At 44.4% G+C, this 25550-nt stretch overlaps 4 protein-coding genes across 7 annotated transcripts; 1 reads left to right on the top strand and 3 right to left on the bottom strand.

The window, feature by feature from the left end:
- Nucleotides 1-4221: 4221 nt before the first annotated feature.
- On the bottom strand, nt 4222-8937 carry LOC306964227 (nuclear factor 7, brain-like). 2 transcript variants are annotated; one of them, XM_079558197.1, is made up of 2 exons: nt 8871-8937; nt 4222-5956 (listed from the first exon to the last, which is right to left on the bottom strand). In XM_079558197.1, exon 2 carries the CDS (start codon nt 5919-5921, stop codon nt 4416-4418), a length of 1506 nt encoding a protein of 501 aa, XP_079414323.1. In that variant the 5' UTR covers nt 5922-5956; nt 8871-8937; the 3' UTR covers nt 4222-4415. The 2 variants fall into 2 exon arrangements, with proteins under 2 accessions (XP_079414323.1, XP_079414324.1); XM_079558198.1 differs by lacking the exon at nt 8871-8937 and adding an exon at nt 5967-6080 and having other exon boundaries at nt 4222-5854.
- Nucleotides 7362-8915, bottom strand: LOC306964875 (nuclear factor 7, brain-like; the record flags this gene model as incomplete). Its single annotated transcript, XM_079559042.1, has 1 exon — nt 7362-8915. The coding sequence occupies exon 1, from the start codon at nt 8823-8825 to the stop codon at nt 7362-7364; it is 1464 nt and encodes a 487-aa protein (XP_079415168.1). The 5' UTR covers nt 8826-8915.
- A 1317-nt stretch (nt 8938-10254) lies between the features above and the next one.
- Nucleotides 10255-11799, bottom strand: LOC306964874 (nuclear factor 7, brain-like; the record flags this gene model as incomplete). The annotated part of the gene is made up of 1 exon (XM_079559041.1): nt 10255-11799. Exon 1 carries the CDS (start codon nt 11701-11703, stop codon nt 10255-10257), a length of 1449 nt encoding a protein of 482 aa, XP_079415167.1. The 5' UTR covers nt 11704-11799.
- Nucleotides 11800-17069: 5270 nt separating this feature from the next.
- glrx2 (glutaredoxin 2) lies at nt 17070-24391 on the top strand. Of its 3 annotated transcripts, none has more exons than XM_079557806.1 (5): nt 17070-17130; nt 20250-20305; nt 20413-20470; nt 22303-22479; nt 24159-24391. In XM_079557806.1, the coding sequence occupies exons 3-5, from the start codon at nt 20414-20416 to the stop codon at nt 24312-24314; spliced, it is 390 nt and encodes a 129-aa protein (XP_079413932.1). In that variant the 5' UTR covers nt 17070-17130; nt 20250-20305; nt 20413; the 3' UTR covers nt 24315-24391. The 3 variants fall into 3 exon arrangements, with proteins under 3 accessions (XP_079413932.1, XP_079413931.1, XP_079413930.1); XM_079557805.1 differs by lacking the exon at nt 17070-17130 and adding an exon at nt 17151-17278; XM_079557804.1 differs by lacking the exons at nt 17070-17130; nt 20250-20305 and adding an exon at nt 17157-17278.
- The last annotated feature ends 1159 nt before the right edge of the window (nt 24392-25550 follow it).

Genomic DNA, 25550 nt, shown 5'->3' with positions numbered 1-25550 from the left:
CTCCGCAAGCTGAGAAGAGCCAGAGTCCCAGCCTCCGTTAGGTCTAACTTCTACAGAGGGTCTATAGAGAGCATCCTGACCAGCTCCATCACTGTGAGGTTCTTCTACAGAGGGACTATAGAGAGCATCCTGACCAGCTCCATCACTGTGTGGTTCTTCTACAGAGGGACTATAGAGAGCATCCTGACCAGCTCCATCACTGTGTGGTTCTTCTACAGAGGGACTATAGAGAGCATCCTGACCAGCTCCATCACTGTGTGGCACGGTGCCAGCACTGCCTCCTGCTGAAGGAGCCTCCAGCACATCGTGAGAACAGCGGAGAAGATCTGTGGAGCCCCTCTCTCCTCCATTGAGGAGATGTACTCCACCCGTCTCACCCGCAAAGGAGACCCTACCCATCACACAGTCTCTTCAAGGTAATGCCTCAGCGAGGAGGCTGTGGAATCCATGGGCCAGGTCCAGTCGACTGAGGAACAGTTTTATCCACTAGGCTGGATCAAACTGGGCTCTCACTCCCCACACCCCCCTCCACAACAAGGACGAGAGAACAATCATTTCAATTCATTGACAAATGAATAGACAAATAAAAATCTTTGAATCGTTCATGTGCTCTCTTGTACGTCCATGCAGTTTACAGATTCATGGATTCTGCACACACAAAAAATCTGAATGAATTTAAATCTGTTTCTGAACTTCAAAATAAATGGCTAATTTAGTTACGGAGCATCTCTTAACCATTTACAAGCAGTCTCCCAAATGGCCTCAGGCTGAAATATGATTTAACTGATAAGTAGAAGCTCTGCACACCTGAGGAGGCAACAGGTGCGTAGAAGAATACATTACTTAACTTGAAGAAAAAGCGTCCACACACGGTCTCACTCTTTTACTTGTCTTTTATTGCAGTAACGTTTCGGTCACTCTGACCTTCAACAAAGTTTGATGAAGGTAAAAGAGTGAGACAGTGTGCGGGAGCTTTTTTTTCAAGTGAAATATAATTTAAAGGATCTATATCATGCTATTTTAGCCATTCCAAAGTTAAGTATAGGCATTTATACGATATGTTGTACCTCTACCACTAAGGAGCACTCATTTTTGTGATAAGTGTTTTCTGGAGGTATTTTCCGAACCCGTAAGACACAGCGCTTCGATTCAGTTAACTCCGCCCCCTCTCTCCGCACATACAACTTTACCGTAATATAAATAAACAGCAATAAGTGAAATTGCTTTGAGATGCAGTTATACGGAGTTGACATCTGCAACACAGCTTCATAAATGGCTAACACACATGCTAATATGCTAACACACAAGCTAACACACGTTTGGACTGACTCACCGCTCTGGTCCATCGCTGTTTACATTATTGGACTCGCGTTGGTTATAAAAGTTAATCCACTTTGATTCAGGCGAAGGTTCCCCAAACATCCATCAGAGACAGTCACAGAGAAACTATATTTTGGTGATAGTCGCTGAATCCCGGAGAAAAAAAACAGCTGAGTGGCCTCTTCCTGAAAAAGGTTGAATAAACTCCTCGTCCTCGTAGCCAAACGCGCTTCTTTTTCTCCGTGACATTATCGTTAGGTAAGAATAAGAACAGGTGTGTTCAGAATAGATGACAACGAGCTCCATCTTCACAGCTGCAGCGCAAACATGACTGATCTGTTCAGACGCAATGTGTTTGTTTTGGCCTCAGCTGACCTGGAAGCACCTCGGTCACATCCTTTTTATTTTTTTTATTATTTTTTTTCTTTTTTTTTTCTTTTTGTTTCTCTCTTATGACACAAATAATGAAAACGCTGTTTTACAAATTAAAATCCGGCCGTAAGCATAGAATTAAGACATTACAGACGTCGAGCACTTCCGTTCCGCTGTGACGACACAACTGAACACTCAGTCGTTCACCAGGAGAGGGAGGAGCAGCTGCTCAGAGAGCACGATTCAGGAGGATTACTGAGAGCTCCGTGAATGAAGCCACAAACCACTCTGGGGGTGTTTTTGATAAGGAAATAGCATAACAACATGGCTAAAAGCTCCAAAAAGTCGATTTTGCATGATATAGGACCTTTAAGAAATGGCTTCCCTGACCATGAAAACCTAAGAACAGACCCAAAAAAGTATTGCATGATTCTTATAAGATTCAAATATCAGATCTTCTTCCATTTAAAAACTGAACTGAGACACAATTCAGGAATGTGCCGCAGGGGATCCAAATCTTGACTGTCTTTTCCCACGCTGCATGGTGAAACTGTTCAAATATCACGGCATTCACCAAACCGCATTGAGGAAATGCTCGAATTGATATTTTTTGTAATTGGTTTGTACTTGGTAATTGATATTCACATGAAGTGAAGTGTTATTTTGGGGGCGACACTGACCAAAGACCAGGACAACTGGGGCAGAGACTGAGTAAAACTGGGACTTATCTAAGGTTTTGGAGAAATCTATAGATGGTTTTCCGTTTCTCGATCCACAGCAGCGGCCGCCATCTTGTGTGACGTTCGACAATGTTTATGCACGACTCGCATGCACATTTAATGAATAATTGTGTCTACTACGGCCGTTCTGTAGTCGCTAATGTGTTTTTTTTTCACTCACAATGAGCCATGTGTTGGGTAGGCTAACTTAATCATCGTGATGTACACATGCACGTTAATCATAACAGTAAAACATTTAAACTTGTCAAACCAAACAAACAGCCGTCATGTGAGCGGTTAAACAATGAGGAATGGCTGTATTTATAATGTGTATCAGCGCCAATCTGTGCTGCGTTTACCTCCTGATGAACCAAGAGAGTAACAGCGTCCGACTCGCGCTCTTCCCCGGCTAATACAAATTGAATAAAGCTACCAATACGCTTCCATACCCCGGCCGCCTCGCTCTCGCCTTCCCGGCCTTCTCCTCACACTCTCTCCGGCCGCCTCTCGCTCTCGCCGGGGCTCACTTTACGGGGACGGCCTGGGCTTCCTCCGTGATTTGTCCGAGTCTCCTCTCTCTGCTATCTGCTAACTGTACCCTGTTTCGTTTGGCAGCAGCATGAAAAAAATACGAGTCTACGAGCACTATTTCTTCACCATATTATCAATGACCCGTAACACAAACAAGACACACAAGATGGCGCCATATGGAAATGTGCGGGAGTGTGACGTCAATGGTAAACTATCTATTGGGAGATAGGACTCAAAACTGGGACATCTGGTCACCCTACTTATAAGCAGCCATTTGGATATACAGGACAAAAGCAACTGAATCATATTCTTCAGCCAAAGAATCACCAAATTAGTTAATTTAATTTGACGAATTGGCATGTTTTTGGTTTTTGGCGGCCATCTTGGTCAAAACTTCAGGTGGCCCCCAACAAATTTCAATTGGACATGAGTGTACTGCCCCCTTGTGGGAAGTGTTATTTGCGTTTTCAGTTTCCTGAGTTTTGTCCTCTTGGTGTTTCCGTAGTTCAGTTCACTCTCACAAAAAGTCAAACTCCACAGTGTTTCAGCCTGTACATTTTATTTTGGCTCTAAAAATAAATATCTGTCTGTAAGTGTCCGTATAATACTGATCTTAGCTTCCATTAGATAACAAATTTAGTCGTTTTAGTAAGTTTCCAATTCGTAATTTGTAAGAATGTATTCAACGCTAATTCCGTTAGCATCCCTATGGCTTTTCCTATGCAAATTAGCATTGTGCTAATCGCTCGCTAATGAGATCGTTTTCTTGTGGGTTTAGTTAATTCTAACCTACATATTTTATATTTGTATTGTTTGTTTGCCCAAGTAATATTGTAATATGCATTCTTTGTGTTTCTGTTACAGTTTTACAGTCCTTCCAGTAAATAACACCAAAACATCAGGGCGCTTCCTGGTCCTTGATTGGAGACTGTTCGCTATCTGTAAAGCTAGTTCAACCACTAGTAAAGGCAGAATAATGAGAGTTACCAGAATCCATTTATAGTTTATAGTAGGTGACAAAAAGTAGAAGTTATGTCACCAGAGCACGTGGTTTTTGGAGGTCAGGAGAAACGGGAGAACCGCCTTCAGTCTCCTCTGAAACGGTGCACCTGGTTTGTCCCTGTTTCAGAGCGTGGTGTCCTGCACTGGTCAGCTCCTCTACCACCTTCCTCTTCCTCCTGCGCAGCTCCCTCCGCTCCACAACAGTCCTTCGCAAAAAATTGGATGATTAACAAATTAAAAATAACGACAGAATGACATTAACTTTCTGATCGTTAGTTTTATTAAAAGTTCCATATTTGACACATGAGGAGAAATGTCTTTTCTTTTGGATTTTGACATTTTCAATCATGTAAATATATGTTTGTACAATTACAGGATTATTCAAACATGAAAGACACAAAAAAAACAAAATACCAATGTTTTAGATGAGGAGAAAACACAATATAAACACTATAAATGTGTAGAAGAAAATTATGTCTTTAATTGAACGTGTCTGGGACATATTTTAATCTCTTTGGTTTTAGCGTCTCCAGCTTTACCAACAGAAATAAAAGGGAAGATTTTCTCCTTGAATCTGTCTGTGTGAGAGCAGATCAGAGACATGTCGTCAGTGTTGTAGAAAGACACTTTCCCCTCGTCATAATCCAGACGCACTCGGATCTTCTCAGGTCTGAGCTTTAGATTCAGTTTTTTATCAACAGCATCTTTGTATTTTCCATTTTTATAAACCAAACACCAGAGTCCATGTTTTGGAGTTGCAGATGTTTTCCCCTTCCTGTCAGGAGACTCTTTGGTCACTCCTATGGCCCAGCTCGGATGGTCTCCCACCTCCACGTCCCACTGGTGTGAGCCGCAGCTCCACCCCTCACTGCCCAGAACATTTGCATATTTACGGAATCTCTCTGGATTATCAGGGACCTGTTGTTTAGTTTCTCCATATCTCACTCTGCTCAGATCCTCAGACAGATGAAGCCATTCGTTTGCAGTGTTTGGGTCTAGAATGACTGGGCGGTCGTGGACCTGGCTCCTCATCTTCTCCCAGGCCTTAAAGCCCATGTTGCCCAGGACTGTGGCCTGGTTTATCAGGAGTCCTGGGCCCAGTCTTAGTGTTGGCTGTGAGAGGAGTGAGCGGGAGCTTTTCTGACTGTGTGAGTACTGTCTGATAAAGTCCATGTGTTCCCTCTTCAGCTGCTGCTCCACAGTGGAGATGTTCTTGTTCAGAGTGGACAGCAGCTCCCTGACCTTCTCCAGCTCTGAGTCCATGGTGTGAAGCTGTCTGCTCCGCTCCTCCCTCAGAGCTGTCAGCCTCAGCTCCTCCTCTCGCTGTAGGAACCGGTGGAGTCGCTCAAAGGTCTCCCTGATGTGACGTGCACACGCCTCTGCCTGCCTCTCCGAGTGAACACGCACTTCCTCATACTGTCGCTGTAAGGCCGAGGCCTGCTCTCTCTGTTCAGTCAAAGGCTTTAGCTCCGACTGTAGCTGCTCCTTTAACCCAGACACTGCCTCCTCCACAGACACCACAGTGTGGTCTCGGTGCTGAGAGAACTCACAGATAGAGCACAGAGCACGAGCCTCGTCCAGACAGAACAGAGCAGGAACCGAAGGGTGTTTACTGCAGACCCCCCCCTCTGCTTCAGTCTGAGGGGGTTTACTGCAGACCCCCTCCTCTGCTTCAGTCTGAGGGGGTTTACTGCAGACCCCCTCCTCTGCTTCAGTAATAGGGGGTTTACTGCAGACCCCCTCCTCTGCTTTAAGTGAAAGGCTCAGCTGCTTCAGAGCAAAGTTAATTCCTGGAAACTCTTTAGAGGACCTCCTTCTACAAACCGGGCAGTTCTTGGTGTTGTGTTTGTCCCAGTAGTTCTGTAAACAGCTGGAGCAGAAGCTGTGGTTACAGCCCAGAGACACCGGCTCTTTAAACGTGTCCAAACACACAGGGCAGGTCAGGAAGTCCTCCACTGCAGCGATCCTCTCCGACATTTTACACTGATCAAAGAAAAATCAACAAAAGTAAACTGGACTCACGGAGCTGTGTCATCTGTGTCCAATATCCTCAGACTGACTGAATACTTTTACTGTCTTCAGTCCTTTGCCCTGGGAGTGTTTCTGTGAATGATTAACATGATCATCTTAAACAATAAAAGGAATCACAGATGAGCAGGAAAAAACACAGTTAGCCTATATGTCAACAATCACATCAGACGCTTCTCTATTTGTGTCTCACATTATCCATTTAATTGTCTCCTGAGAAAACGATCATATTAGTCCAGTGCTCGGGTCTCTGCACTGGCTTCAGTCGCTCAGAGAATAAAAGACTCTAAAACAGCTCCCCTTTCTTCAGTCTGACAACTAAACTACATGGAATTGTTTTTTTGTTTTGTTTTTTTCGTTGTTTTGTCCCTAGCGGTTTGTTCACTTTACTTTTTCCTGTTTTCAGAATAATCGCAGAGTCGTCGACGGGCTGCCTGTTCGCCGGGTCAGCGCTGGGATAGAAAGGTGAGTCTGTGTTTGTCCTAAACAGGGCAGCAAAACACCAGCACTTCACTTCACTTTGATGCTAAGCTTTATTTTCTTTCCTCTCATGAGTGTACTAGACAGTTCCTCCTTTGACCCCGTGTGAGATTTCCCACATGTGTTGATTTTCCTGTGGTTGTAGGAGTTTACGCTGATAAAGTCGGGATAGAAGCGGCCGAGATGCTGCTCAGAAACATCAGACACAACGGCTGCGTGGACGAGTTCCTACAAGACCAGGTCAGAGCTCCATCTTCATGTTTCACACAGGAATAAAGAGCGGTAGAAGTCATGTGTTTCTCTCTCCATAGTGAAGTGGTCTCAGAATGACATAGGATTACAGTGGGAGATGTTTCAGTGATAAATTACAAGTGTTTATTTCATTACAGGTGTTTTTATCAGTGAAAAGTCTCTGGTTTTACACAGTTCAGTTTGTCTTGTGATCTGGAATGATCCACAGTGTGGCTTTAAGGAAACTACGCTGCGTTTACACATAACTGATGTTTCTTTAAATGTTGTTTTTCCAGAGAAAGTCAGTGAGGAAATGTTTACTCTGATTTAAAGGAGGTCATGACCTTTTCCAGTTATCAGCTCATTTCCTAATCGCTATGGCAACAGTTTCTATTTTAACCACTTGAGACTCATGAATAGGAGCTTTAGAAACAAATGAAAGTTAAAGAGAAACAAAAGTGAAAAATAACGACAGAATGACATTAACTTTTTGATCGTTAGTTTTATTAAAAGTTCCATATTTGACACATGAGAAAAGTCTTTTCTTTTGGTTTTTGACATTTGACATTTTCAATCATGTAAATATATGTTTGTACAATTACAGGATTATTCAAACATGAAAGACACAAAAAACCGAAATAACAAGGTTTTAGATGAGGAGAAAACACAATATAAACACTATACATATGTAGAATAAAATTGTGTCTCTAATTGAACGTCACTGGGACATATTTTAATCTCTTTGGTTTTAGCGTCACCAGCTCGACCAATATAAAAATAAGGGAAGATTTTGTCCTTGAATCTGTCTGTGTGAGAGCAGATCAGAGACATGTCGTCAGTGTTGTAGAATGACACTTTCCCCTCGTCATAATCCAGACACACTCGGATCTTCTCAGGTCTGAGCTTTAGATTCAGTTCATAACCAACAACATCAAAGTATTCTCCATCTGTAAGGTCTAAACACCACAGTCCATTTTCTGGACTTACAGATCTTTCTCCCTTCCTGTCAGTAGACTCTTTGGTCACTCCTATGGCCCAGTCTGGATGGTCTCCCACCTCCACGTCCCACTGGTGTGAGCCACAGCTCCACCCCTCACTGCCCAGAACAATAGAGTATTTACTGAATCTCTCTGGATTATCAGGGACCTGTTGATACATTTCTCCAAGTCTCACTCCGCTCAGATTCTCAGACAGATAGAGCCATGGATTTGCAGTGTTTGGGTCTAGAATGACTGGGTGGTTGTGGACCTGGCTCGTCATCTTCTCCCAGGCCTTAAAGCCCATGTTGCCCAGGACTGTGGCCTGGTTTATCAGGAGTCCTGGGCCCAGTCTTAGTGTTGGCTGTGAGAGGAGTGAGCGGGAGCTTTTCTGACTGTGTGAGTACTGTCTGATAAAGTCCATGTGTTCCCTCTTCAGCTGCTGCTCCACAGTGGAGATGTTCTTGTTCAGAGTGGACAGCAGCTCCCTGACCTTCTCCAGCTCTGAGTCCATGGTGTGAAGCTGTCTGCTCCGCTCCTCCCTCAGAGCTGTCAGCCTCAGCTCCTCCTCTCGCTGTAGGAACCGGTGGAGTCGCTCAAAGGTCTCCCTGATGTGACGTGCACACGCCTCTGCCTGCCTCTCCGAGTGAACACGCACTTTCTCATACTGTCGCTGTAAGGCCGAGGCCTGCTCTCTCTGTTCAGTCAAAGGCTTTAGCTCCGACTGTAGCTGCTCCTTTAACCCAGACACTGCCTCCTCCACAGACACCACAGTGTGGTCTCGGTGCTGAGAGAACTCACAGATAGAGCACAGAGCACGAGCCTCGTCCAGACAGAACAGAGCAGGAACCGAAGGGTGTTTACTGCAGACCCCCCCCTCTGCTTCAGTCTGAGGGGGTTTACTGCAGACCCCCCCCTCTGCTTCAGTCTGCTCCTTCTTAAGTGAAAGGCTCAACTGCTTCAAAGCAAAGTTCACTAAGGGATGTTCTTTAGAGGACTTCCTTCTACAAACCGGGCAGTTCTTGGTGTTGTGTTTGTCCCAGTAGTTCTGTAAACAGCTGGAGCAGAAGCTGTGGTTACAGCCCAGAGACACCGGCTCTTTAAACGTGTCCAAACACACAGGGCAGGTCAGATAATCCTCCACTGCAGTGATCCTCTCCGACATTTTACACTGATCAAAGAAAAATCAACAAAAGTAAACTGGACTCACGGAGCTGTGTCGTCTGTGTCCAATATCCTCAGACTGACTGAATACTTTTACTGTCTTCAGTCCTTTGCACTGGGAGTGTTTCTGTGAATTATTAACCTGATCATCTTAAACAATAAAAGGAATCACAGATGAGCAGGAAAAAACACAGTTAGCCTATATGTCAACAATCACATCAGACGCTTCTCTATTTGTGTCTCACATTATCCATTAAATTGTCTCCTGAGAAAACGATCATATTAGTCCAGTGCTCGGGTCTCTGCACTGGCTTCAGTCGCTCAGAGAATAACAGACTCTAAAACAGCTCCACTTTCTTCAGTCTGACAACTAAACTACATCGAATTGTTTTGGTTTTTTTTTTTCCGTTGTTTTGTCCCTAGCAGTTTGTTCACTTTACTTTTTCCTGTTTTCAGAATAATCGCAGAGTCGTCGACGGGCTGCCTGTTCGCCGGGTCAGCGCTGGGATAGAAAGGTGAGTCTGTGTTTGTCCTAAACAGGGCAGCAAAACTCCAGCACTTCACTTCACTTTGATGCTAAGCTTTATTTTCTTTCCTCTCATGAGTGTACGAGACAGTTCCTCCTTTGACCCCGTGTGAGATTTCCCACATGTGTTCATTTTCCTGTGGTTGTAGGAGTTTACGCTGATGAAGTCGGGATAGAAGCTGCCGAGATGCTGCTCAGAAACATCAGACACAACGGCTGCGTGGACGAGTTCCTACAAGACCAGGTCAGAGCTCCATCTTCATGTTTCACACAGGAATAAAGAGCCGTAGAAGTCATGTGTCTCTCTCCATAGTGAAGTGGTCTCAGAATGACATAGGATTACAATGGGAGATGTTTCAGTGATAAAATACAAGCGTTTATTTCATTACAGGTGTTTTTATCAGTGAAAAGTCACTGGTTTTACACAGTTCAGTTTGTCTTGTGATCTGGAATGATCCGCAGTGTGGCTTTAAGGAAACTACGCTGCGTTTACACATAACTGATGTTTCTTTAGATGTTGTTTTTCCAGAGAAAGTCAGTGAGGAAATGTTTACTCTGATTTAAAGGAGGTCATGACCTTTTCCAGTTATCAGCTCATTTCCTAATCGCTATGGCAACAGTTTCTATTTTAACCACTTGAGACCCATGAATAGGAGCTTTAGAAACAAATGAAAGTTAAAGAGAAACAAAGGTGGCGACAGAATGACATTAACTTTTTGATCGTTAGTTTTATTAGAAGTTCCATATTTGACACATGAGAAAAGTCTTTTCTTTTGGTTTTTGACATTTGACATTTTCAATCATGTAAATATATGTTTGTACAATTACAGGATTATTCAAACATGAAAGACACAAAAAACCGAAATAACAAGGTTTTAGATGAGGAGAAAACACAATATAAACACTATACATATGTAGAAGAAAATTGTGTCTCTAATTGAACGTCACTGGGACATATTTTAATCTCTTTGGTTTTAGCGTCACCAGCTCGACCAATATAAAAATAAGGGAAGATTTTGTCCTTGAATCTGTCTGTGTGAGAGCAGATCAGAGACATGTCGTCAGTGTTGTAGAAAGACACTTCCCCCTCGTCATAATCCAGACGCACTCGGATCTTCTCAGGTCTGAACTTTAGATTCAGTTCATAACCAACAACATCAAAGTATTCTCCATCTGTAAGGTCTAAACACCACAGTCCATTTTCTGGAGTTACAGGTCTTTCTCCCTTCCTGTCAGTAGACTCTTTGGTCACTCCTATGGCCCAGTCTGGATGGTCTCCCACCTCCACGTCCCACTGGTGTGAGCCGTATCTCCACCCCTCACTGCCCAGGACAATAGAGTATTTACTGAACCTCTCTGGATTATCAGGGACCTGTTGATAAATTTCTCCATATCTCACTCTGCTCAGATTCTCAGACAGATAAAGCCATGGATTTGCAGTGTTTGGGTCTAGAATGACTGGGCGGTCGTGGACCTGGCTCCTCATCTTCTCCCAGGCCTTAAAGCCCATGTTGCCCAGGACTGTGGCCTGGTTTATCAGGAGTCCTGGGCCCAGTCTTAGTGTTGGCTGTGAGAGGAGTGAGCGGGAGCTTTTCTGACTGTGTGAGTACTGTCTGATAAAGTCCATGTGTTCCCCCTTCAGCTGCTGCTCCACAGTGGAGATGTTCTTGTTCAGAGTGGACAGCAGCTCCCTGACCTTCTCCAGCTCTGAGTCCATGGTGTGAAGCTGTCTGCTCCGCTCCTCCCTCAGAGCTGTCAGCCTCAGCTCCTCCTCTCGCTGTAGGAACCGGTGGAGTCGCTCAAAGGTCTCCCTGATGTGACGTGCACACGCCTCTGCCTGCCTCTCCGAGTGAACACGCACTTCCTCATACTGTCGCTGTAAGGCCGAGGCCTGCTCTCTCTGTTCAGTCAAAGGCTTTAGCTCCGACTGTAGCTGCTCCTTTAACCCAGACACTGCCTCCTCCACAGACACCACAGTGTGGTCTCGGTGCTGAGAGAACTCACAGATAGAGCACAGAGCACGAGCCTCGTCCAGACAGAACAGAGCAGGAACCGAAGGGTGTTTACTGCAGACCCCCCCCTCTGCTTCAGTCTGAGGGTGTTTACTGCAGACTCCCTCCTCTGCTTTAAAGTTAAGACTCAGCTGCTTCAGAGCAAAGTTCACTGGGAGAAAGTCTTTAGAGGACTTCCTTCTACAAACCGGGCAGTTCTTGGTGTTGTATTTGTCCCAGTAGTTCTGTAAACAGCTGGAGCAGAAGCTGTGGTTACAGCCCAGAGACACCGGCTCTTTAAACGTGTCCAAACACACAGGGCAGGTCAGATAATCCTCCACTGCAGCGATCCTCTCCGACATTTTACACTAATCACTAAAATCAACATAAATCAACAGGACTCACAAAGCTGTGTCGTCTGTGTCCAATATCCTCAGACTGACTGAGCACTTTTACTGTCTTCAGTCCTTTGCACTGGGAGTATTTCTGTGAATTATTAACATGATCAACTTCAACAAAAAAAGGAATCATAGATTGTGAGCGTGGCATTTCAACGGCAGTAATATCGTCAAAAATCATATCATAAATAATTCTCAGCTGCCTATATAGAACACCCAGATCGTGCCTAGATACATTAATTCAGAAATTAGATGGTTTTGTAATGCCCCCTATGTTCTGATCACCTGGGAGACCAAGACAGAGAAAGGTTTTAGTTTTGTTTATTTTGTAAAATGTAATAAAGTCTAAAATCGTTTGGGGAGGAGCAAGTCAGTCTGATAGAGTCCAGCTGTTGTTGGTTTTAGGGAGTAGGAGGAGCTTGATAATGACATGGGTGGAAGGAGCTTAGATGGGCTCAATGAAGGGCTCCTTTCCAGGGGTCCAGGCTGAATGGTCGGCATATTCCGCAACATGGCTCCTGGTCTCTTGTGCTGGTAAGGTGCTACGACCCCAGCAACCACACACCGTCCCAGCGGAGCAGCCGACTTGCCCTCAAACTGGCCTGGACCCCTGGTGGACAAGACCAAACAAAACAATGAGGGAGAACAAAGCGTGCACAGGTGTTTTTATGATTAAAGTCCCGCCCCTACTAACTGCCCACTTAACTTAAAAGACATGGCCAAGGGCCCACTGCAAATAAAGAGACGCCCACAAAAGAAAAGCACACCCAACTTAAAGTGGCAGTAAGGGAGATCTATCATAACCTGTTACAGCTCTACAAACGTGTCCAAACACACAGGGCAGGTCAGGAAGTCCTCCACTGCAGCGATCCTGTCCGACATTTAACACTAATCAAAGAAAAATCACAGATAGAGCACAGAGCACGACCCCGTGAGCTGCTACCTTTACGTGGTGGGGTTGTTTGAGCGCCCGAATCATCCGAGGAGCTAAGTTGTCTGGGGCTTTATGCCCCTGGTAGGGTGTCCCATGGCAAACAGGTCCGAGGTGACGGGTCAGACGAAGAGCAGTTCAAAGGACTCATATGGACGGAATACATACAAGGACCGAGACGTCACCCGGCATGGCGCAGCCGGGACCCCACCCTGGAGCCAAACCTGGGGTTGGGGCCCGAACGCGAGCGTCTGGTGGCTGGGCCTCTGTCCACGGGGCCCGGCCAGCATAGCCCGAAGGGACGATGTGGGCCCGTCCTCCTGTGGACCCACCACCCACAGAGGGATCCGTAAGGGTCGGGTGCGGAGAGGACTGGGTGGCAGTCAGAGGCAGGTGCCTCGACGACCTGGTCCACATGGGCAGCTTCTGGCGTTCGGGACATGGAACGTCACTTCGCTGGGGGGGAAGGAGCCTGAGCTTGTGCGGGAGGTTGAGAGATACCGGCTAGATATAGTCGGGCTCACCTCCACGCACAGCTTGGGTTCCGGATCCCAACTCCTGGAGAGAGGCTGGACTCTCCATTTTTCTGGAGTTGCCCAAGGGGAGAGGCAGCGGGCCGGGGTGGGTTTGCTTGTAGCCCCCCAGCTCAGCCGTCACGTGTTGGAGTTCAACATCGGTGCAGAGTACCCGGCCTTCTTGGAGTCCCTGGGAGGGGTACAAGATGGTGCTCCGACTGGGGACTCCATTGTTCTACAGGGGGACTTCAACGCCCACATGGGTAACGACAGTGAGACCTGGATGGGAGTGATTGGGGGAGAACGGCCTCCCCGATCTGAACCCGAGTGGTGACTTCTGTGCTAGTCACGGTTTGTCCATAACGAACACCATGTTCGAGCACAAGGGTGTCCACAAGTGCACGTGGCACCAGGACACCCTAGGCAGGAGGTCGATGATCGACTTTGTAGTTGTGTCGTCTGATCTCCGGCCGCGTGTCTCGGGTGAAGAGAGGGGCTGAGCTGTCAACCGATCACCACCTGGTGGTGAGCTGGATCCGCTGGCAGGGAAGGAAGCCGGTCACACCTGGCAGGCCCAAGCGTGTTGTGAGGGTCTGTTGGGAACGCCTGGCGGATCCCTCTGTCAGTGGGGTCTTCAACTCCCACCTCCGGAAGAGCTTCACCCAGATTCCGAGGGAGGCTGGGGACATGGAGTCCGAGTGGACTCTGTTCTCCTCCTCCATTGTCGATGCGGCTGCTCGTAGTTGTGGCCGTAAGGTCTCTGGTGCCTGTCGCGGCGGCAATCCCCGAACCCAGTGATGGCGCCCGGAAGTAAGGGATGCCGTCAAGCTGAAGAAGGAGTCCTACCGCCAGGGCTGCCCTTTGTCACCGGTTCTGTTCATTACCTTTATGGACAGAATTTCTAGGCGCAGCCAGGGGCCGGAGGGTGTCTGGTTTGGGAGCCTCAGGATCTCATCTCTGCTGTTTGCGGATGATGTTGTTCTGTTTCAACAAACCAGGACCTTCAGCCGAGTGTGTAGCGGCCTCCAAATCTGAGGCCATGGTTCTCCACCGGAAAAAGGTGCTTCCCCTCTACAGGTTGGTGGGGAGTCCTTGCCTCAAGTGGAGGAGTTCAAGTATCTCGGGGTCTTGTTCACGAGTGAGGGACGGATGGAGCGTGAGATCGATAGATGGATCGGTGCGGCGTCAGCAGTGATGCGGTCGCTGTATCGGTCTGTCGTGGTGAAGGGTGAGGGAGCTGAGTCGGGGAAAAGCTCTCGATTTACCGATCGATCTACGTTCCGACCCTCACCTATGGTCATGAGATTTGGGTAATGACCGAAAGGACAAGATCGCAAATACAAGCGGCCAAAATGAGCTTCCTTCGCAGGGTGTCTGGGCGCACCCTTCGAGATCGGGTGAGGAGCTCAGTTACCCGGGAGGAGCTCGGATTAGAGTTGCTGCTCCTTCACGTCGAAAGGAGCAGCTGAGGTGGCTCGGGCATCTGTTCCGGATGCCTCCTGGTCGCCTCCCGCGGGAGGTGTTCCAGGCATGTCCTAGTGGGACAAGGCCTCGTGGAAGACCCAGGGCACGCTGGTGGGACTATGTCTCCGAGCTGGCCTGGTGTCGCCTCGGGGTCAGAACAGCTGGAGGAGGTGTGTGTGGATCGGGAAGTCTGGGCATCTCTGCTGAGACTGCTGCCCCCGCGACCCGGCCCCGGATAAAGCGGAAGAACATGGATGGATGGAAAGAAAAAAAATCAACAGGACTCACGGAGCTGTGTCGTCTGTGTCCAACGCCCTAGAACTGACTGAATACTTTCATTTCGAGTTATTCATACCTGAGTAACCTAACCTTACAACAGACAGCAGCAGGGGGCGCTGTTGCTCTATTTTACATGTCTGTCGTTTCCCATTGTCTATGATTCAAGATTAAATAACCTTTATTTTTAAGATCACATCAGTGTCTTTGATGAACTCTTTTCATTTTAGTTTTTATTTTAGTGTCAGTGATTACACAAACCCTTCATAATGAAACATTTATTTATTTCTTGGCTGATACAGATGCAGATCCACTTGATTCTTCTCATGTTGTGCTGCACGCAGCCCTTTCCTGAAACAATTACAAATAGAGGTTTCACTTTTAAGGAGAGCGGCTGCTGAAAACACAATATTTTTCATTTATGAAACTTTTCACCAGTTTTTCTTTCCATTTAGTAGAGTTTCACCCGGAGAGAAAAACATTGTCTAAAGCAGTGGTTTTCATTCTGGGGCCACACACGGCCTATGGATTCATGAAAGAACTTTTATTCCAAGTCTTTGAAAAAGCTTTACTAATGTTATTTATCTTCAGGGATTGGAAAATGTTTGTTTCTCTTGAAAGCTGTTTTGCTCCATAAAGGTTTGTTCACTTTGCTTTTCCTGCTGTCAGAATAATGGCAGAGTCGTCGACAGGCTGCCTGTTCAAGGTTCAACTTTATTAATGTCCCGAAGGAAATTATTATGCAGCAGGAGTCCACACACAATAAAGCAAAAACAAACAAATAAAACACAGTGAGACAACAGTTGTGCTTGGGACAAAGATCATACAGTCACAGCATCATCAGTCACACAATCAGAATAAGATCAAGTAAAGCCTAATTTGCAGCAGCTTCACTGAGCAAGCAACATATGATCATTTACCTTCGCAACAGCCTCTGGAATAAAAGAGGCCCTGGCCCGCCGAGTTCGAGTACAGGGCATTCTGAGCCTGCGTCCGGAGGGGAGTAGGTTAAACTCCTTAAAAAGCGGATGGTCCGGACACTCCATTATCTGTTGGGCTTTACGTACAACCCTTTGGCTGTAAAGGTCATGCAGCTGAGTCTGCTGTGCACCAATGATTTTACCTGCTACTCTGACCAACTTCATCAAACAATTTTTGTTGGTCACAGAAAGAGCCCCAAACCAAGATACAAAACAAAATTTTAAAACTGACTCAATAAAAGACTGGTAAAAGATAGTCATGAGGACATTACAAACTCTAAATGAATTCATTTTTCTTAAAAAGAAGAGTCTTTGCTGCACCTTTTTGCAGATGGCGTCAGTGTTAGACTCAAAGCGCAAATCCTTGTCAATAACAGTCCCGAGGTACTTGTATTCAGAGACTACTTCAACTGGTTTTCCCTGGATCACAGTCCAAGTGTATCTGTCTGCACACTACAAGAGAGGGGCGTGTCCTGTAGTGACGTCTCTACACGACACGCCTACTACACAACAGGAAATCACGTTAAACCATGCGAAATGAGACTGTCACAAACTAAAAGAAGAATGCCAGACCTTATGCAGACTGTAAATGACAGTGTGTTTTATGATCAGTGATGTGAGTGTGTGGTGTTGGAATAATAACAATGCCTTACACTTATAATTCTATAATTGTCTAATAATGACAAGCCCCATAACATTCATTATAGGGCAACGTCTAAATTTTTAACCACTTGAGACCCATGAATAGGAGCTTTAGAGAAACAAAGGTGAAAAATAACGACAGAATGACATTAACTTTTTGATTGTTAGTTTTATTAAAAGTTCCATATTTGACACATTTGCCACTTTTTCATCAATTTTTCGTCACTTTTCTGTCAATGTCTTCTCACTTTTTTGCCACATTTCCATCATTGTTTTCGTCTCAGTTTTGTTGCTATTTTCACAGCTTTTGTCCAGATGCTTTTGGATTGGGGTAAAGCCAAACTGGAGAAAACGTGCTCGGTTCAGGTGGGAGTTAAGGGGTTAAGCTTAAGATTTCTTGTCCTGTCAAACACAAGAAATCTCCCCTTTCGTAAAGCATTGCAGTTCCTCTTTCTGCCGGTAGATGGCCCCCCCAGTCCGCACTGCTGCAGCCGCACTTCCGGGCCGGCTGTGAAGTGTTTCCGGTGCAGATCGGGCAGGCTCCACGCTTCAGACGTAAACACGGCGGTATAAAGGCGCTAAAGTGAGCCCTCAGCTGTTACCGCTCTCCGTCCTTCAGCTAAAACTAACCGCATGTTTCACCCGCGCCGACGTTTCGATCCTTTTTTCTCCTTTTGTTGTTTTTGGTCGATGTTCTCCCGGATCGGAGCGGCTTGGAGCGGCTGCAGAAGGTCATTCACCGGTTATTACATGACAAGACATTACCAAACATAATCGGATAATCTTTAGTGTGTCTTATCTACGTTTTACTTTGAATTAATCGAGCATGTGGGATATTTGTGTGTCGTGCTTTTGTGTAAACTTAACGACTTTGCGTTAATCTAATGTTTGCTGTTACAAAATAATTATTAACGTAACTGACGCTGCTGCTTGAGCTCAATTTATTCTTGAGATAAACAAGAGTGTATTTCCAACCGCCCACAGTTATTATGAAACTGTCTTTTGTTTCATATTTTAGCGTAAAATGCCTTTAATGCCCCTGCATGTGTGTAAATAATAACTACTTGTCATTTTCATCCAGCGTTTCCATATAGAGTTCGGGAATTTCCACTGTTACCATGGAGATCCGCCATCTTTACAGCTGTTAGCATACATTTCCATAGACTACCATTAGCTAAAAGCAGTATAAAAAGTGGAAAGAAAAAAGCCGTGGAACAATTCCATTAACTACTGAGTCACTGCTGGTAAATACACCGAACTCACTGTTGTGTCCAAGTGTTTTAATGTGAACAATAACTACAGTATTTTAACTTTTAAAATCTCCATTAGTTTACAATTGCTGCTAATCCCATAATGCTTAGCGATATGACATCACATTCCCGAACTCTATGGTCAGTGTTGGAGAGAATACAGTGAAATTGTATTTAGTTACAGAACACTGAATACACGCCTTCACTGAGCACATTTGATATTGTTCGGCTTTACCTCAATCTAAAGGATTCTGTTCTGTAGTTTACAGCCTATAGATCAGTGTAACGTCTCAGAGTCATTTGAAAGCTAAGACCTACAAACTGATTTTAAAGGGGGGGTATTATGCCAAATTGACTTTTTCAAGCTTTCCCACATGTTACTATGTCATTCCCTCATTAAAAACATGCCTGAAGTGTTGCCTTGGCACATTCACGTATTTTTGAGTAATCTGTAAAAACTCTGATGGCGGCCATTTTAGGGATAGGTTTGCCTGAGTCCTCCTGGGAACGCCCCCACCCCCTGGAGACGCCTCCGAGCTTTCGTCACCAGCCGAGTAACCAACCACTGCTCCTCAGCAGAACCCCCTCCCCACTGATGCCACAGACAGCGTGTGGAGGGGGCGTGTCGGAAAGGGTCAGAGGTTCTTAAAGAGACAGAGGCCTATTTGAAGACATTCACTACAGCCATTTTGAGAGAGACATTTTATACAAGGCAGTTATTCTAATTTACTGCATTTACAGACCAACAGAAGGTTTGGTCATCATTGTAGTGTGTTATAGACTGGTGCTATGTGATTGAAAAAAGCAGAATACCCCCTCTTTAACACTAGCCTTTAGCTCTAAGATAAAAGCTCCGCCCCTTTACGAGCGCAGGCGTTTCCTTTGGGTGCTGGATTCACAGTGAACATGATGTTTGTAAGACGTTGCTGTGACTCCATCAGTAACTCGTGGTCCTTAATCAGATCCTGAGCTTCTCTTTATTTGTGTGGGACCGGCTAGTTAAAGTAAACGATTGCTTCAGGAAGTTCAGCGTCTGGCTGACTGTCCAGGAAGACGTCACGTGGGGAAACTGCATAAGCCCATTGTCGCCGCTTTGTCGTATTTTTGGTAGTATCTAGTCACACTTTTTTATGCCTGCTTCGTGTTTTCATCGTTTTTTGTCTCCTGTTTTGTTTTGTCTCTTGATGCTTTTTATGCTGCATTCCCTCACATTTACATCTCATTTTAGTCGCTATATTGACACTTTTTAAAGAAGCTTTTAGATTTGAGCAATGCCGAACTGGAGAAAATGTGCTTGGTTAATATAAGGCGGGTTCAACAGGTTAATGTTTGTCTAATATAAGTTAGTACTGAATACATGTATTTAGAACATTCATTTTGAGTGAGTGAATTCAGGTGAAGTTTCATTTGAGGGTATTTAGAATACAGAGAATAAAACAAGAGGAATACATTGTCCTCAATCATCACGTTTCATTTTCATATTAAAACAATAAGAGAATGAAAAGATCAGAGCGGCTGAGGGAGAGTTTGGCTTTGGTGATTTGCAAAGAGCTTTTTTGAATTTCAAATTAGTGGTAAATGAGTTCATAACAAACGATAAACAAGAGCGTGTTTTTAACCCCCACATGAACTGACCGCATTCTCTCCTACTTGGCTTTACTCAAATCTAAATGCAAAAGAGCAACACAAAGGTGCTGGAAAAGCACATTAAATGATGTTAAAATCAACAAAAAGCTTCAAATATGCGCCAAAGAAGCAGTTTAGTAGGCCTTAGCTTTCAAATGAGGCGTTACGGTGGCCCACAGGCTGTGAGCTACAGTCGAGAAAATCCACTCAGATAATGTGTGAGGTAAGAGGTGAAGTAATAACATCGCCACATTATGTCTGGAAGTGCAAAAATAGCAGCTTAATAAATTAACTAGGACTATGTTAATTAACTTCAATTAATGTGTTGCCTCGTCAGTGTTTCCTCGTCAGTGTTTCCTCGTCAGTGTTACCTTGCCAGTGATTCCTCTTCAAGGCAAGGCAAGTTTATTTGTAGAGCACAATTCACACACAAGGCAATTCAAAGTGCTTTCATAGTTAAAAGCAGCATAAAATATAAGAAAAACAAATACAATCAATGAAAACATCAACATAAAATTAATCAATTACAGTAAGAGGCAAGAGTGTAGATAAAATACTTTCAGTTATATGCATTTTTAAGTCTTGCTTTGACTTGCTCTCGCTCTTCAGTGTTACCTCGTCAGTGTTACCTTGCTAGTGTTTCCTCAGTGTTACCTCGCCAGTGCCCCCGCCGTGCCTGTAATGCTCCTCCTGAGTTGGAATTCGCGAGTGAACCCCGAGTTAATCCAGGATTAAACCGGTCTTGGAGAAAAACCTCTCGTCTCGTCTGTCGCCAAGATTTCCCGATTGAGAAATGGACTTTTCAAATGGAGTTTCTGTCTTTCAGATCGTTTTGACCTTGTTCGCCTGCGTTTCTCCTTGTGATGTCTACACGTTGATAAGGTTAATGCATGCTGTGTGTCCGTAGACTCATTGATCATTAATCAGGTGGTGGTGGGATAAGCTTCATTAACGTCGACACTTTGAGCTTTATGAACTGTGTTTTTCAGAATGGGGAACTTAACTTCAACGGCTGGATCTTCCACAGCGTGTGTTCAATATGTCCAGGTATATATTTGTTTTTATAAAACATTAAGCAATGATTCGGTTCTGGGATTTATTATTTCATGCAGGCACCTTTAAAATACTGAAGCTGATCATGATTTATGAGACATCATCATCGTGTCAGTCTTTGACCTGAGCCAAACCACAGAGATGAGCTGTTTTTGAATTGTGTTGTACTAAGGATGTAGCGCCTCATGATAGGGCTGTGCCAATGGGTGAGGAACGTGCTTCTCTATGGTCCTCAGGGCGGGGAGCTGATATCGCTGTAATACCACCCCCTGGTGGCCAAGGGGCGACTCCAAGAGACACTTGGGTGCATTGATTCTAATGGGACGTCCCAATAGAGCTCCACAGTCCCGCCTCCTCTCCGATCCGGAAGTAAAATTCCCCTTGAGACCTTATTGATTGACTCCGTAACTCCGTCAGCTTGGGCTGAATCCAGCTCTGTGGTTATAAAGCGACCGCAAAGTCAGACGCAGGTGAAAAAAGCACGTCTGAGATCCATCTAGTTTACAAACAAATACAGTTTAACTGCGAGCCATCGTCCTAGAACTACATTACCCAGGATGCTCGGGAGTCCCATGATCTACTACGAGGCTTTTGATTGGTGGAGCTTCACGTTCCCACACGTATTTATTTATTGTAATGTAGACGACATATTATAAACAATGTATTAAAACATAATGCAGGCAGAGAGTTGACGTTTTATCCATGTCTAACACTGAGAGTAAGAAAAACGTCAGATGGATCAAAAATTTTTCCCAACGATCCAATTAAACAAACCACCATCATTGTTATTCAAATTAGCAGGATTCAGATTGTTTAATAGTTAAATAATATAGAACTTTTGTCTGCAAAGTAAAAGAAACTCAGCGGGCGCGATGTTGCAATGGTTCTTGGGATACGGAGTTTCTATAGTCAGGAAGTGAATGATGTCACAGCCTTGTACCTTTGCCTTTTCTTCAACATTATGTCTTCTTTTTGGATTGAAATTAAACATTTTATGGTCACAAATTGCTACATAGCTGAATAGCTTTTGCGGTGACGTTAAACTCTTAATATTTGAATTTTTGGAAAATTGACGGCCGTGTAGACAGGGATTTTTTGCTTCCGGAGCAACAAGACCGCGAGGGGCGGGACTGTGGAGCTCTTTAACGGCTGAAAAGTCTGGCACCAACGACTTTTAAAAAAATGTATAAAAAATCGCTCTGACCCATGTGACCACACTGGGGGAGGTGAAATATGTTTTAACCACGCTGGTTTTTGTTTATCAGCCCCAAATTTGGAAACATTTTCAGTGCACTGACTGGCTCCAGAGCCTGTCAATCAAGCTCTGCAGCTCTGTGGAGGCTCCGCCCACCCCGCGAGCGCAGGGCTTCCCGCCTTTTTGCCTCGGGAACCTTTTTCAATGAACGGGACCCGCTCATCTTTATTATTGTATTATAACTATGGGCTGTGCTCAATGAATCGTATCGGCCACATATCATTACAGATTGTGGCTTAAAGGCTTAAAGTTCATATGACACATTTTTTCTTATATTACACCATTTTATTTAAGATTTTGTTAAAGATTGTACCCGACTTTCTTTAGTTTGGCCATTTTTGTGATGTTTATAGTTTCACTTCCTTATTGGACACCAACAGGAAGTGACATAGATGGAGGCAAACCATGCCCTGGCACTTCATGGAGCGTCAGGCAGCGTTAAGACCAGAAAGGACCATAAAAATTGCACCATGCCTCTTTAAATGTCTTTTAACCTCTTTCCCACGTCCTTTAACTGAGCACATTTTCTGCAGTTCCGTTTAACCCAAATCGAACCTTCTCTCTCTCTCAGGAGGTCATCGCTCAGAACTGCGTGGTGATCTTCTCTAAAACCACATGTCCTTACTGCAAAATGGCCAAAAACGTGTTCAACGAGATCGGAGCCAGTTACAAAGTGATCGAACTGGACGAGCACAATGACGGCCGGAGGCTCCAGGAGGCTCTGGCCCAGATGACCGGAGCGCGAACGGTGAGCCGGACGTTTCATTCACTTCCTGTGTGTCTGTGGAGCGTGTTACCTCTCTATCAGACGTCCCAGGGCAGCTGTAGAATCCACCAAGAAGTGTGAGGAGTTTATGAACAGTTTATGAGACTGAAGAACGTTTGATCACAGTGTGATTAACTTCATGACCCCTACCTTAACCGAGTGCATTTTCTCCAGTTCGGCTTTACCCAAATCCTACCAGGAGTTTTTCACAGCTGAGGGGTCTAAATTTTTTAATTCTGTGAGTAAATACTACACTGACAGAAAAACAAAGGGACAGAGGGATACTGTTCATCCAATTACACAATGGAGATCATTTTTCTCACTCATGTAAATGGCTGTAAATGTTTAAGTGCCGCTAGCCCACAGTTAGCTTAGCCCGTTAGCTTCTTCGTGATTCCATTAGTGTGTATTGGTGACTCCGGTCCGGTGGCAGGAAAGTTGCAATTGCGGTTTTCTGGCCAGAGACACCAGGGGGAGATGAAAGACTCCCCAATCATCCCATTAACACTTGTATTACACCCAGAGGGACTACGGGAAGGATGTATTAAGGTAAAGAAGTTACTTAGTTCTGTTTTAAGTTCTTAAAGGAATAGGCCACCGTTTTTACATACTGAGATATGTTCTTACCTTAGCTTTGACGAGTTCTTTAGGACCTGTCTGTTCTTCCCCCGTGCCTTCAGTCACGTAAACACAGCACAGACGGCGTTAGCATTTAGCCTCTCCCTCTCTCCTCTATAGCTCCAAAACTGGTCAAGATAGAAGCTACCAAGCTCTTCCACGTTTTCCCTATTTAAATATGGTTACGTTACGTTAGTGTTCCACTACAAAGTATAATTACACAAAAATAAACTATGTGGATTTTCTAAGCGGATAAAAGGGGGCAACTATATTGTAAGGCGTAATAATACCAGGAGTAATTTGGCATCCGCACAGTAAAGTGAAGATTACTGCGCAGTAAAGTGAAGATTTCGAACTACTAGCTACTAGCCTTGCTGCTTCTAGCCTAGCCAAACGTTGCAAAGCAACGCGCAAACTTTTGGGAACTATTTGTCACGGAAGTCATTAAATAAACCTTTCGGCCTTCATAAAAGTGTACGAAGTTTATGTTGTGTGTGTTCAGTTGGCAAATGGCCGTATAATAAGCGAAACAAGACCCCTCTGGTTCGCGTCGGGGTCCGGTTCGCCCTGTCGGTACTTATTTTCCCGATAATGACCAGCGTTCTATACATTATCCCTTACATGTTATCTTTATCAAACAACATTAATGTGTCATGTTAGCTTTATCAAACAACATTAATGTGTCATGTTAGCTTTATCAAACAACATTAATGTGTCATGTTAGCTTTATCAAACAACAGAAGCATCTACGATTTCAAAATCGGTTCATAATAAATAAAAAAATGAAATGATTCAGTTAAAGTCTTGATCAAGTTGATCAAATCAATCTTCCCAAGACCTAATACCGTCGTATATCCGTCTTTACCAGGAGAGGGCGCACTATCACGGTGGATTCGCTTCACGGTATTTCTGTCTCGGCTCCGGGTCTGCAGCTTTCCCCTACTCTCCAGTGCTGTGGGGTTAAACGTGTCAGGACAAAAGCAAACACGAATCCGAAGCCGTGTCGGTATTATTTACTGTATTACTCCTCGTCTGTGTTCCAGGTTCCCAGGGTCTTCGTCAACGGGAACTGCATCGGCGGCGGCTCCGACACCAAACAACTGCACCAACAGGGCAAGCTCCGCCCCCTGATCGAACAGTGCGGCCCCTGCTGCTCCTCCGCTGAAGGCTCGGGCAGCGGACACGAGCCGGACAAATGACTAACCGTTCTGCTGCTCTTTTTAAACCCAGCTTTTATGAATTACTCTCTACGGTTTGTTTATCATCTAAGGACTTTTCTCACCTTTGTTCTCTCAGGCGCGGCCGTTTCTTGATATGAGGTTAAGTCAGTGTCTCCAATGTGAATGTGCTTTTCATACAAACACAGGATTTACTACTGTTATTATTGCCTTAACTCCCGCCTGAACCAAGAGCATTTTCTCCAGTTCAGCTTTACCCAAATCCTGTAGGCCAGTGTAACACCTCATTTGAAAGCTAAGATCTACAAAACTCATCTAAATTGATCTTTTTCCTCACGTCATCAGATTTTTTTTGGGGAGGTATTCAACTCATTTTTGTAACTTTTTTGTCATTTTTTTTTGGTCATTTTTTGTCACATTTTTTGGATTTTTTTGTGGCTTTTTTTTGTCATTTTTTGTCACATTTTTGTCATTTTTTTTGGTCATTTTTTTGTCTTTTTTTTTGTCCATTTTTAGTCATTTTTTGTCAATTTTTTGTCATATTTTTGTATTTTTTTTTGTAATTTTTTTGTCAAAGTTTTCTCACTTTTTTGTCATATTTTTGTCACATTTTTTGTCAATTTTCTGTCTTTTGTGTCATTTTTTTTGTCTTTGTCAAATTTTTGTCATTTTTTGTCACATTTTTGTCACATTTTTGTCAAATTTTTGTCATTTTTTCTGAACTTTTTTGTCACATCTTCATCGTTGTTTTCGTCTCAATTCTGTCGCTATTTTCACACCTTTTTTCCAGAAGCTTTTGGACTGGGGTAAAGCCAAACTGGAGAAAATGTGCTCGGTTCAGGTGGGAGTTAAAGGGTTAACTCGGTTTTACATGTTATCATTGGGTCAAAATCTACAAGTTCTGCATGTTTTGGTTTATTTACTCATGAGAAATGAACGCACAAGTTTTTGTATGTGCTGTGTGTGTATTTATGACATTTGACCCGGCGTAAAGGCCAGCTGATATTGTTTGTCATGACTTTAGCGTGTGGAAACATTTGCTTTGCATGCCAAACGTTCTGCATGGCTGAATGAATGTCTGGTCAGGCAAATGACCGGGAAGCCACATTTTATGTAACAAGTGATAAATGAGTTTTGTTTGCACATTGTCTCCAATGTTATGATATATTTTTAATTTATTGTAATATTGCTATTAAAGGAAACTTGATACGGGACTAATGGCTTTATCGAGTTTAATGTGGGTGAACGAACACACAT

This window comes from Gobius niger (assembly GCF_951799975.1).
Source record: "Gobius niger genome assembly, chromosome: 6".
Classification (NCBI taxonomy): domain Eukaryota; kingdom Metazoa; phylum Chordata; class Actinopteri; order Gobiiformes; family Gobiidae; genus Gobius; species Gobius niger.
This window is presented reverse-complemented; position numbering and strand designations above follow the sequence as displayed.